The sequence below is a fragment of the Balaenoptera acutorostrata genome, chromosome 4 (genome assembly GCF_949987535.1).
Source record: "Balaenoptera acutorostrata chromosome 4, mBalAcu1.1, whole genome shotgun sequence".
Lineage (NCBI taxonomy): Eukaryota > Metazoa > Chordata > Mammalia > Artiodactyla > Balaenopteridae > Balaenoptera > Balaenoptera acutorostrata.
This window is the reverse complement of record NC_080067.1, coordinates 90,943,078-90,956,912: the sequence shown is the minus strand read 5'-3', so window position 1 is coordinate 90,956,912 and position 13,835 is coordinate 90,943,078. Positions and strand designations below refer to the sequence as shown.

General features: G+C 35.9%; 1 protein-coding gene and 1 non-coding gene across 4 annotated transcripts in view; both read left to right on the top strand.

The window, feature by feature from the left end:
* Positions 1-13,835, top strand: part of GRAMD1C (GRAM domain containing 1C) — a 103,582-nt gene that overhangs the window by 80,320 nt on the left and 9,427 nt on the right. For 2 of the 3 annotated variants that reach the window (XM_057546103.1, XM_057546105.1), the window contains 6 exons: positions 5,514-5,651; positions 8,345-8,463; positions 9,888-10,030; positions 10,792-10,895; positions 12,241-12,417; positions 13,532-13,589. In XM_057546103.1, the coding sequence (XP_057402086.1) occupies positions 5,514-5,651; positions 8,345-8,463; positions 9,888-10,030; positions 10,792-10,895; positions 12,241-12,417; positions 13,532-13,589 (739 nt within the window). The remainder of the gene's footprint in view (positions 1-5,513; positions 5,652-8,344; positions 8,464-9,887; positions 10,031-10,791; positions 10,896-12,240; positions 12,418-13,531; positions 13,590-13,835) is intronic. The other variant, XM_057546104.1, reaches the window with a different exon arrangement.
* Positions 5,122-5,223, top strand: LOC114237896 (U6 spliceosomal RNA). Its single transcript, XR_003623365.1, has one exon. It is a non-coding gene; the product is annotated as a U6 spliceosomal RNA (small nuclear RNA).

The following is a 13,835-nucleotide window of genomic DNA, read 5'->3' as shown; positions in this document are numbered from 1 at the left end:
GAGTGGAATTGCTGGATTGTATGGTAGTTCTATTTTTAATTTTTTGAGGAACCTACATACTATTTTCCATAGTAACTGCACCAGTTTACATTCCCACCAACAGTGCACAAGGGTTCCCTTTTCTCCACATCCTCCCCAATACTTGTTATTTGCTGTCTTTTTGATAACAGCCATTCTGACAGGTGTGAGGTGGTACCTCACTGTGGTTTTGATTTGCATTTCCCTGATGATTAGTGATGTTGAGCATCTTTTCATGTGCCAGTTGGCCATCTGTATGTCTTCTTTGGAAAAATATCTATTCAGGTCCTCTGCTCATTTCATTTTTTAATCAGGTGGTTTTCAGTTGTTGAGTTGTATGAGTTCTTTGTATATTTTGGATATTAACCCCTTATCAGATATATCGTTTGCAAATGTCTTCTCCCATTCTAGTTAGCCTTTTCATTTAGATTATAGTTTCTTTCACTGTGCAAAAGCTTTTTAGTTTGATCTAGTCCCATTTATTTATTTTTGCTTTTATTTATCTTGCCAGAGGAGACATACACAAAAAAACACTGCTAAAAAAGCTGTCAAAGAATGTACTGCTTATGTTTTCTTCTAGAAGTTGTATGGTTTCAGGTCTTACATTCGAGTCTTTAATACCGTTTGAGTTTTAAAAAATCATAATAAAAATCTTCATGGTGTAACAGTATAATTTTACTACTTTCCTTAACCACAAAAAAAAAAAGAGAGAAAGAGAGAGATTCAAAAGTAGAGAATATAATAAAAATAAAAAGTAGTTGCTTAAGGGAAACTTTATAGCAAATCATATTCTCTTTACTTTCTCTTAAGTTAGAACCAATAACCTAGGGCTTGTCATGCTTATCAAGTGGGCATTTCAAGGAATTTTTTTTCTTTTTAGCTGTAAGATTATTGACACTGAAGTCAGTGAAGTGAGGAGACAATGGGAAAGATCTAGGGTAGTGACTACTTTCAAATTTCAAGAAAGGAGTAATGCCAGTGGAGTTTTGCTATACCTGCTTTTGTACCAGCATTTTATATTAATATTCCTACCAGAATATTGGCTATGGGGACGTTGTAGTGGTTTGGATCTGTCCGGCAGGATTGTATTTGCTACTCCACTTACTGTTAGGCTTAGACCTGGTTTGGGAACCCCTGAAGGCTGTTTACTAAATCCATGAAAACCAAGACTAGATCCAAGGCAAATCTAAATCAAATCCAAATCAAGTCCAAATCTAAAATCAAATCCAGATCCAAAACCAAACCAAGACCAAATCCTTGAAAACCAAATCCAAATCAAGTTCAACCTTGGTTTGGAAACACTGAAGCATCTCTGATGAAAACTAAACCCATGCTCTTAAAAACGTAAATAAAAATAAACAAGTCCCTAAAATATCATAGAATGCATTAAGAAGACGGTTGATGTGTTCTTTTGAGAAGAGAGTTGAGAGGAAGTTTTTTTAAAAAAGGATCGAGCACCAGGAATGACTAGACTCTCTTGGTGTCCTTACCATTCATGCTTGGGTATGCAGCCGTGTGAATTAGTTATCCCTTGCCTGCCTGAACCTCTAACTATAGGAAGATCTACTCTGGCACCCAGTGGCCAGACACGTAAGTGACAGCAAAACGGGGATTTTTTTTCCCCTTCTTTCTCACCTGCTCTTTTATAAGAATGGTCCTTTAAAAAAAATGCCTTACTTTCTTTATTGAGTTCCTATAAAATTAACATTAATGGTTAAAGGATAACACTAAAACTCATATAAGCTGTGTCTTTATCTAGAAATAAACAAAGAATAATAGTGATGTAGTTTCTGTATTGCATATGAGCCCTAATCATCCATTTTTAGAAAATGGAAGATAAAACAAATTGTGTGTCCTTAGTTACTCAATTAAACTCCAAATTACCTAATTTTCTTGCATACCTACCTAATACATTTTTCACACATCCTCAAAATACTATCAACATCTGGTTTCAGTTTTATTCATGTCCAGGTCCTTTTCATATTTATATCTCAATTTTCCCACGATTTCCACTGGCCACTTTCAAACTTATATGCTTGAAATAGTATTTCTTCTTTATTGGAAATAGTAACCTGCTACTAAGTTGAGCAGTGTTCCTTTCCCCATTTAAAATGCCACCTGCTAGCTTAATAAATTTCCAGCAGTATTACTGGTGATGTTATTTAGGTAGGAAGCTTTAAAGTACCATGAATTTAATAGATAAATAATCCCAGGGACTTCCTTGGTGGTCCAGAGGTTAAGACTCCGCGCTCACAATGCAGGGGTCCGGGTTCGATCCCTGGTCAGGGAACTTGATCCCGCATGCATGCCGCAACTAAAGATCGTGCATGTTGCAACAAAGATTCCACATGCCGCAACTAAGACCCGGCACAGCCAAATAAATAAATATTAAAAAAAATAATCCCAGATGGAAATAGTTTGTTTCATATCCTTACTTCCTCAAACACATTTACATACAAAAAGTATTATTGTTAATTTCCAGCAGCAATACCACAGATTATGTTTTACCAGTCTTGATATAGAACATTTTATCAAATAATGGAGTTTAAATGAAATATGAAGATATTGTATTGAAATATTTATATAAGTGTAATTTATGTCCTTCTTAAATGTGAACAGGAAACTTACTTTTGAAAAATTATAGTTCCAGGACTCCTTAGAGAAATGGCTGCTTCTAGGGCCCAGTTGGGGAATATACAAAATGAACCTGGAACATCTTGTAGTGCCAGAATATAAAGAAGTGCTTGAAAAAGAAAAAAAGAGGCATGTCAAAAGGACATAGGAGTCAACATGAAAGAGCTTCTAATGGCCGAACAAAAAAAAATGTGAGCAGCAAAATAAATGATAATACTGCATTATAACCTAAAGTATAAAATAATTATTCGTTAAGTCCATACTGATACCAATGATTGAATAAATATATAAATGGGGGAGCAAGCACGAGTCTTCCTTACAGAATTCCAAATAATATATGTAGATACTCCCCCTTCCGGGAGGTGGAGCTTAATTCTCCTCCCCTTGAGTATGGGCTGAACTTAATGACTCATTTCTAACAAATAGAATGTGGAAAGAGGAAAATAATACTTTTGAAGTGGAGAAGACTGCCAGACACCCCCAAGTGATCAAGGTTAACATCATCATAAGTCATGCTGATATGTGTACACCCTGAGTTTGAGGAGAAGGGTACTTCACCTCTGTGGTATTCTTCCCCAAAATCCAAACCCCGGTTTAATCATGAAAAAAAAAAAACCTCAGATGAACCCAAATTGAGGGACATTCTACATAATACCTGACCTGTACTTTTCAAATGTATAAGGGCACTGAAAAACAAGGAAAAAGTGAGGGACTGTCATAGATTGGAGGAGACTAAGAAGATAACAACTAAATTCAACATGGGACTTTGGGTTGGGTTCTTGAACAGACAAGGACATTACTGGAAAAAATAGGAATAAAGCCTAGTTTAGTTAATTGTACCTCTAAAATTATTAAAAAATAAAAAGTTTTAAAATATGATTGCAAATTTAAAGTCCTATAAATAAAAGTAGACCCTAAGATTTTTTGCATTTTCCATAGTCACTTATTCATTCAGAAAGTTATTTAACACTTATTGTGTGCCAAACATGTAAGGTACTTAGGTGTTTGAAATCAACATGATCTCTGCTCACATAGAACTTAGAGTCTAGTGCAGGAGAGAGACAATACGCAAGTCACTAAGCCAATAAAAATATAATTACAAGTTGGGATAAGTTCTGTGAAGGTGATGAGCAGGATTAATAGAATCACCTGTACTTGTTTGCTTTCTTTGTGAATACATGAATTATTTTTACAATGAACATGTAGTACTTCTATGTCAGAAAAAGCTATTTCTCAAGCCCAATTAGGAAGTTGCCTCACAGAACCTTAGTTAATTGCCTAGTTTCGGTGATTCATTTCTATGCCGAAGGAGCCATTACTTGAAATTGCAGTGAATAGCTTTTGCCTACACATAGTATTGTTACAGGGAGAAGGTAAATCAGTATCTACCCGATATCCCTAAGTTCTTTGCACCTGTAGCAAAACAGGGAGACACAAACCATTTCATGAGGGAGAAAAACCAATAGCTGGGGTGAAGGCAGAGCTAGAAGAGTTTTTCTGATTCTTAGACCACTATCTTTTACTTTAAGTGACTGCTTCTCATGGCTTAACATGGACAGATGCTTGACACAGATAATTCTTAGAGCTTGATTTGTGAACTATGGGGAGCTTTTGTCACAGTTGTCATTCTGTACTGACAGGCATAATCCTTGAAATAATAAATAATCCCAGTCCTGAAATCATTAAAATTTACATTGGATTGCTTTACTCTATTTCCTTTATTCTACCAGGCTCCTATTCCTAGATGTCCTTTTTTTTTTTTCATTTCCTTTTAATTCTTCTAAGTTAAACTCCTTGAACTATAAAATAGAGGTTTAGTTTGTGTGCTCTGGAGCTACAGTGAATTCAAATTCCAATTCAGTCACTCACTAGCCACAGAGCTTCAGCGAGTTTCAGCAATTCTCTCAGTGTCTCAGTTTTCTCATCTGTACGATGGAGATGAAGATGTTAATACCTCTTATCTCACAGGATTGCTGTGAGGATAAGACGAGTGAATATTTGTAACGTGCTTAGCACAATACCTGCCATATGCTAAGCACCATAGATTCCTGGGCTCTTTTATGCAGTGTTTCCAGGGAACATGAGGAGAGGTGAGCAGATGTTGCTTCTTCATTTGCTACCAGGAGTTTTCAACATAATTATCGCTGTCAAGTTCTTAGAAAAATGTAATATTCCGTTGGGCTTTATTTAGCTTTGAAGAATACTTTTCCGAAGGATTTCTTTTAATGTGTGGTATTGAGAGTAAGTAGTGGATACAGTGGTACTTGTCTTGGGGGAGTGAGCTTTAAGTCAAGTTTGAAACACTGTTCAGGCTAGTAAGTTAGTGAGTGCAGCAGATAGATATTCGAGTCATTCATGACTTAGTAATTACTGAATGCGTATTCAGAAATAGGACCTGCTATTCGCTGTGGTAGATACCACCCTATGTGTCTCAGTACTGCCCTTGTCACTCTTGAAATATTTTTTTGAGTGCTCGCTTTGGCAGCACATATACTAAAATTGGAATGATACAGAGAAGATTAGCATGGCCCCTGCACAGGGATGACACAGAAATTCGTGAAATATTCTTTTGAATGATATATTATAGGAGTTTGATATTCAAGTTAAATATTTCTATATCTTTTGGGTTTTGACTGAACTATTGATCATATATAGTTTAATTACTATATACTATTATGTACAGTTATACATAGTACATATGTATATAATACCAATTTAGAGTTTTAATAGTGTCCTGTAATGTGCTGATCATTGTAATCACATTTAAAAACCATTTTGTGCCCAAAACAAACAAAACAAAACCTTGAAATTACCTTTCCCTGATTTCTTCACTTTTTGTTCCATGTTTTTTGTTTCCCCAGAAAATATTCCTGAGAAAGATCTTCATGGAAGACTTTATATCAACCGTGTTTTTCGTATCAGTGCTGAGAGAATGTTTGAGTTGCTGTTCACCAGTTCACGCTTTATGCAGATATTTGCCAGTTCTAGAAATATAATAGGTTGGTCTTGTGTTCTTATCTAATGATAAATTTGGGAGAATTTTATTATCCTTAGAGGGTTGAGCCTATATTAATTGATTTATGTTGTCAAGGGGAGAATTTAGACAGGCTTCCATTTTATTTTGGTGATATATAAACTAGTGTCTAGGTGTTTTGGCTAAAATCACATGTAAATAGTATAATTGTCCAATTAGTCAGGTCCTACCTACAATTAAGTTCAGACCCTTTGAGAACTAAAACTCCATTTATTTATTAATGTGGCAGTTTACTTGGGTTGAACCACCTTTAAAATGGTTCTACTGTGGAAAAATTGGATTCTAGTAGAATATAAATTGGTGCAATTACTTTGCTAAATGGTTTGGCAGTATCTACTAAAGCTGACTCAACAATTCTACTATTAGGTATATATAACCTTCAGAAATGGGTACACGTGTACTCTAAATGACATGTACTGCAGTGTTCATAGCAGCATTATTTATAATGGCTCCCAAACTCAAAACAGCCCAAATATCCACCAATAATAGAATGGATAAACAGATTGTGTATGTTCACACAAAAGAATACTGTATAGCAATGAAAAAAAAAAAACCTGCTACTTATAATAATGAGTAAATCTTACTGATATTCTGTAATATTAAGCAAAAGAAGCCAGACACAAAACAGTACATACTATGATTTCTTTATATAAAGTTCAAAAACAGGTAAAAGTTATTTAGGGACATAAAATCAGCATACTAGTTAACTGCTGTTGGTAATTGGGTGGGTAAAGACTGGGAGGGGGCTTCTGGGATGCTGGTAAAGTTCTCTGTCTGGATCTGGGTAGTGGTACACGTGTGTGTTTTCTCTGTGCAAATTCATGGAAATTTGAGATTGCAGTGTCTATGGTCTACCTTAATGAAAATACAAAAAAAAAAAAAAAAGTCCAGTTAGGAAGTTAGTTATAAAAAAGATTTTATTGATTATGTATTAAAAGTTCTATTTTGGTAAACATCTCAAATAAGCTTATAGTCAATTTGAAATTGAATTTATCCTAAATATTTCAAGATATTTTAGAAACTTTGGGAGCATGTGGTTCAGCTTGCTATATAAAATTAGAAATCAGCAGTAGCAGAGATCCATATAAGCTGAGTCATTTGACATAGTTAAAGAGAAAGTTATTCTACAATCAATTTAAATATAGTTTATAATTTAGCCATTTTATTAACGATTAGATGTTATTCCTTTATTTGAAACTTTTATGTAAACATAATTACATATTCATGGATTGTATCATTGGTATAGATTCAGTTGTAAAGAGTAATTTTTCCTTATTATTTATAGTAGAGTAGCAAAGCAGTTTCTAATTGATAGCTATTGAGTCTTGTGATTATATTAAGAATGTCATGTTTTTAAAAATCATTACTTTTTTCAGTTCTTCCAGTTTTTAAAAAAATTTTATTTATTTTATTTATTTTTGGCTGCATTGGGTCTTCGTTGCTGCGCACGGGCTTTCTCTAGTTGCAGAGAGCAGGGGCTACTCTTCGTTGCGTTGCGCGGGCTTCTCATTGCAGTGGCTTTTCTTATTGCGGAGCACGGGCTCTAGAGCGCAGGCTCAGTAGTTGTGGCGCACGGGCTTAGTTGCTCCGCGACATGTGGTATCTTCCTGGACCAGGGCTCGAACCCATGTCCCCTGCATTGGCAGGCGGATTCTTAACCACTGCGCCACCAGGGAAGCTCCAGTTTTTCCAGTTTTAAAAATGTATAATACCTGAGGGATATAAATCTTTCTTTTCACTCAGTAGCTTATATTTAACTTATTATATCTGTTCTGAATCTATTTTGTATCTTCTTGCCATTCATGTCTACCTGGAGAACTATGTTTTAGGACATTGATGAATAGCAGCCAGATATACTAATTGCCTAAATCCATTGTGCCAACAACATTAGCCAGCTTAGTCAGATCTTTGAATAGAGTTCATGATGCTGTTACCTATATTTTCCTAGTGTTCGGCTTGTTAAAGGACCTTTGTTAATGTATGGTGCTATGTTCTAAAGATATATTTCCGTTCAAAGTGTGTCTTTACTCACTGTGTTGTTGCTAAGTAAATAAAAGAGAATTTTGACCAAGATCTTGCCATAAATGCAGACAGATTATTCTATAGCTTTCTTCATATAGAAAAGGTTACATAGTTTATTTACATTCCATTGCTCCCTCCTTGATTAAAGATCTCGGCGGATAAGCCATTAACACTACATGATTTCTCATCGACGTGATTTCCCCACAAGTTGGGATCAGATCATATTGCTGCATAATTCAAGGTCTTGTCCTCAGTGATGGAAATGTTGAAGTGTTCTATCTCTGTTTAATAAGGCCAGCACCGTTACTTCTCTTCATAGGTACTGGGGACTTTATAAAGAAGCCTACTGATGAAATGACTTTTAATTTTATCTTCTAGAGAAAAGAAAAAAGTTTTTTAATAGACTACAATTTAGAAGTAAATGGATCAGAGATGGGGCGTATGTCACATGCAAGAAGAGTGCCTAACATGTGATTTTACTCTTGTTTAATGTTAAACTAATAACACAGTTATAAGGAAGTTAGGATTGGTCAAAAATAAAAATTGAAATAATTCAAAAACTCCTTCTTTGATTCCATTCCAAGCTATACCCCTCAAATTTCTAGAACTAACTCTTTTTATATTTTCTGTGATTAGATGTAGTATCTACCCCTTGGAATATAGAACCTGGAGGTGACCAACTGAGAACCATGACCTACACTATAGTCCTTAACAATCCACTAACTGGAAAGTGCACCACGGCCACTGAAAAGCAGGTATGTCTATGCTGCCAGTATTCCAAAAGAATCGTGCATGTGGGAAGAGGGAAGATGCCTATCATAGGTCCTAGTCACCAATTTACAGGACAGTTTCAACAAATAAACGGCAAGGAAAAAAATAGAGGAGAAACTGTGTACAGGTTAAAAGAGATTTAAGAGGTATATCAACCAAATTAACTCAATCCTAACTCAGACAAACCAACTGTAAAAGGGTATTTCTGAGATTTAACGAATTGTTCATTTTTATGTGCAATAATGGTATTGTAGCTATATTTTAAAGAAAAGAATATCTTTTAAAGGGATATACTGAGGAATTTATAAAGAGATATACTGATGTATTTTTGGATGAAATTATGTTGGTATCTAGGGTGTCTTTTAAAAGTAATCTAGTCAGGCAGAGGATGGGAGTAGAGGGAGGGAACATGGGGAGAGGTACAGATGAAACAGGACTGGGCAGGAGTTAATATTGTTGAAGCTGGTTGATGAGCTTTTGAGGGTTTATTGTATAATGTTCATTTCTACTCTTGTATATGTTTGAACTTTTCCATAATAAATGATTTTTAAAAGAACACTACTGGAATCTGATTTACTGGATCATGTCAAGGGTTAGGGCCAAATAACTAGATGGCTTCTGTGACATATGAGGAAGAGATTGTAAGATATTTAATGCTCTGTCTACTGTGTGACCAGCATGGCACTGTCATACAGTGGGGTTTATGTTTGGCCAGTTTTTGTTGACATATAGTATAACTGTTCTGCAAAGTTAGAAAATATTTATTAACATCTGAATTAGTTGTGCTATCATAGTTTTTGTCCGTCAGTGTTCAAAAGGACTTAAATTTTTTTCTTCCAAAGATTTTCAGACATTTAAGAGAAGTTTTGTATTTTGAATTGGAGAGTCTTTGATAACCTTAGAGGATGGGCAGAATCGGTAAGGTGAAAATGAGAAAGATTTGGCCAGCAACCACTTCTGATCCTGTTTAGGGAAAGCAGTGTTTTGTTTGGTTGTCTCCTTCCTTCACATTTTTGGTGAAGGGTGGTTTTGTTAAACTTTGATGAATTTTAGGCTGGGGTCCTGGCTTTGTTCAATTGAATTTTGAATTGTTTCCCTACTAGGAACATTTGCAATTCTTTATAAATTACTAACACACACGAGAGATTATGTAGTTCCTTTCTCCTCCTTATGCCTAAAAGAAAGGAAAAAAACAATTATACAGTGAAATGACAGAGAGGCAGCAAATACTATTTCTGCAGGTCCCGTCTCAATTCATAGATCTCACAGCCAACATGGTGACCCTTCTGGCTCTGTATATAGGCTTCTCATGTTTTTTGTAATTTGTGAGAAGGAATTCTAGTATATAGGCTCTAAATTTGATATCTTAAACGTGTACACGCAAAAAAATTTAATCTTATTTTGACAGAGACTGTATAAAGAAAGTCGGGAAGCACAATTTTATTTGGTAGATTCAGAAGTGCTGACACACGACGTCCCCTACCATGATTACTTCTATACTCTGAACAGATACTATATCATCCGATCTTCAAAGCAGAAATGCCGGTTGAGGTGAGCTGCTGTAAATGAGTGTTTTAGTCAGGACAGGCTACATTGTGTGCTGGTAACGTATCAATCCCGAAATCTTAGTGGTAGCCTTACACAACAAAGCTTTATTTCTTGCTTTACGTGTCCACCGGCAGTCCGCGGAGGGGCGGGGATCCTTACTCGAGGACCCAGGCTGATGAAGGCTTTGACCTCCCGGGGCTGCACAATCCAGAATGTGTCATTTCAGTTGCCACTGGAAGAGAGAGCTGTAGAGCCGTGCTCGCAGTCCAGTGGCCAGAACTGGTCACAGGACCCTGTTTAATGGCAAGGGGACTGGGAGACTTGAGGAGCACGTGGTGGGCGGTAAACAGCTCTGTTGCAATGGGAGACCAGAAATGTTGGCGTGCTGAAGGTGGTGCTGGGCCATCACACAATTGGCCTAGTCTCAGCTAATGTAGTGACTTGCAGCTAATGTATGACCACTAGAGATTTTTTATACGAGGCATTTAGGAAATTTAAAATTTATTTTGAGCCTTTATTGCTATTTAAGTAAAATTCAGGGTTAGAGAAAGGAAAGAAATAAAATGCCAAGTTGATGAAATTTTAGCAGCGCTCAGTAATTTTTTAAAGAATTCATTATAAGTGAACAATTTATTTTTTAATAGTCTTAATGACTTTGAATCCTTTTGGCTTTCCGCTGAATTCATTCCTACATCTAATTGTAATGTTAATAATATACTTTAATTTTGTAAATTAAATATTCTTCTTTCTTCCTTATATATTAGAGTTTCAACAGATTTGAAATACAAAAAACAACCATGGGCCGTTGTCAAATCTTTAATTGAGAAGAATTCCTGGAGTTCCTTGGCGGACTATTTCAAACAGCTTGGTTTGTAAATTTCTTGATTTATCTATTTTTGTAAAAATGGCATTTATTAACAGGATGGATGGATTCTTCATTTGGATTCATAGCAGAAACTGGTAGATGATGTTGGAATGACTCCTACTGAAGTGGTTCCAACTACTCCACTTGGAATTTCAAAACTTCTAATTTTCCTTGGTCTACCAAACACTTCTATAATGCTTATGATATGCCAGACGTTGTTCTGTGTGCTTTATAAATATCAAGTCATTACAACCCTGTGAGATATAAGTACTGTTATTTTTTTTTTCCATTGAAACACACAGAGAGGTTAAGTGACTTGTCCAAGATCACACAGTTAGGAGCTGTCACACTCCCTCCCTCTGTAAGGAGCCAAGGAAGCTGACTGCAGTGAGGGACTGGGTAATCTGGTCATAAGTATGCACTTGTGCCCACGAAGGTCTGGAGCGTCCTCAGGCCCACATCTCCCTTACCAATGCAGCTCTCCGGGGTTTACGCAGGCCCACCTAGCAATGGTACCACGTACATGTGTGGTTTTGGTGGAGGTGGGTAGGTACTAGACAGGGGAGGTGATGTAGTTCTGTTTGGATATTCCTTAAAATATACATGAGGAAAAAGCATATAGATACATATGTGAGCATAATTAATTTTAGTTAAAGAAAAGGTGGTGGCCAATCAACTCAGGGTAATTTAAGGCTTCATCATCCAGCTTGTTGATTATTTATTTTCCTTGTTTCCTTGTCTTTGGTTATTTCATGATTAAGCTCCAGATCACTAGAAAAATGAAACTCAAAAATGAGTTTGGCCACTAGATAATGAACTTCTAATGAAAAATCTGGTGAAGGGAAAGGTTAAAACAAATGTGAAAAATGAGGTTTTTATTGATAGGTTGTTTGCAGATTTTCTTTACTAGTGCTTCCTTTTTTGCAAACCCTCATTGTAAATTAGAACTATTATATGCTTCTCCTTCCTTTGAGATTGACAATCAAGTACTATAATCTATCTTGGAAATCTTTCTAATGATCCAATGTAAGTGGGTTGTTTCCATAACTGAAATCTCTACATTAATACTTAATATAGCACATGGCAAATTTGCTCTGATGATCCTGTCATTAATTAATACAGTTCATTCTTCCTAGAATAATGCAGCCTCCTTATGGGATCATCGTACGCTCCAAAACTTTTCATTAAGAGTAAAGTTGGAATCTAGGCCATAAGAATCTGAGTAATAGTTAAAGAAAGTTACCAAGGTCTAAAAAAAAAGCAAACTGAGAACAAAACAACGACCAACCCCCCAGTATCTTATAGTTGAGAAGGTTTCTCCACTATCTAAAGATTTTTTTCTTCTTAGAATCAGATTTGTTAACGGAAGAATCTGTGGTAAATCAGTCCATTGAAGACCCTGGAAAACTTAGTGGCCTACGAAGGAGAAGGCGAACAGTCAACAGAACAGCAGAAACAGCTGCTAAACTTTCTTCTCAGCGTTCTTCTGGAGACCTGGGCTTAGATGCCAAAGGGGATATTACAGGTAGCTGTTACCTGGTAAACAGAGATGAAAGTTTTTTTTCCTTATAAGTTTACTTTATATGAAGCCAAATATGCCTCTTGTTTATAAGACACGTCAGTTAGGAGGTCTCCCTTTCTCCTCTCCTTTTCCAATAATGTTTGTCGAACAAAGACCAATATATAAGTATAAAGGAGCAGTTACAAAATGGCAGGCATGTGGCCAGTAGAAGTATTTTACTGGGCCCACATGGTATTTTAAACCTTGGACATTTTTATATAGAGTCTCAGATCTGGCAGCCCTGGACCCACATCCGTTCATAGCAGCAGGTGGTTGGAGCTTAGTAGCAGCTGCCCCATTTGACTGAGCGTACACTCTCCCCAGGTCTCCAGTCCCCACGACTCTTACCCTATTGCTGGATGCTTCACTCACTAACTTCCTGCCTAGCATTTGTACACAATTTGATTTCTACCCTTGAATCTACTACAATGTTTGTATGCTTTTAATCCTTATGTACTGTCAGGGCCAGCCCAGCAAAATTGCAGAGATAGAAGTTGACTTTTATTATCTCTACTCTCAACTTTGAAGACATCTTGCCCCTACTAACTGTTATTCCCTCCCTCTCAGTGCTATAAAGCTGTCATACCTTCTCATCCTTCTACATTATCAAATCCTTTTCTAAGGTTTACATCTTAGTGTGAATATGTTTTTCTACCATTTCAACTTAATAGCTCTTTAATTTTGGGATTTGGCAACAAAATTTGGGAAACAGAGAACAGGTGAGGATGATTAAAAAAGGTTTTTTTTAAGGAGGGAAGCATTATACGTAAAACTAGTTCAAATATTATTTGCAGAGATGGAACTTAGCTAGAGATCATACATGATATATTGAATTGCTTGTTTAATTTTAGAACAAATTAATCTGTAATATAGGCCAAATTTGCAGAACTGATATAGGGTTTCTTCTTGTAGATTTGTTTACTAATACTCAGGATATCAGAAGTCAGAAGAGGGGTGCAGGGAATTCACTGTAAATCACTTTGTCTTTACAAATAACTTAAAAAACTTCTTTTCCAGTACTTTTCAAATGAAATTAAACAATCTTGATTCTAATACAGCCTCTTTTTATAATTTGCAGGAAAGAAAAAGGAAGTTGAAAGCTATAACACCGTCCTTATTGTGGTGATGAGTATTTTGTAAGTATTTGTGTTGAATGCTTAGTTTGCTTGTGCCCTCACTTATCTTTTAATGGTTTCCAAAAGAATTTGAACGTATTTGTATATTATTGTATAGAAATTACCACAATTTGACCAATTTTGGCCTTCAAAAACAGTAACTTTATATGCTTCAGTCTGATAGTTTTTGAATGATTTTCAGAAGAACTGTTAAATTCGAGGGAATACCAAATACACGCTCAGTATATGTTTTTGTTTTTTAAACTA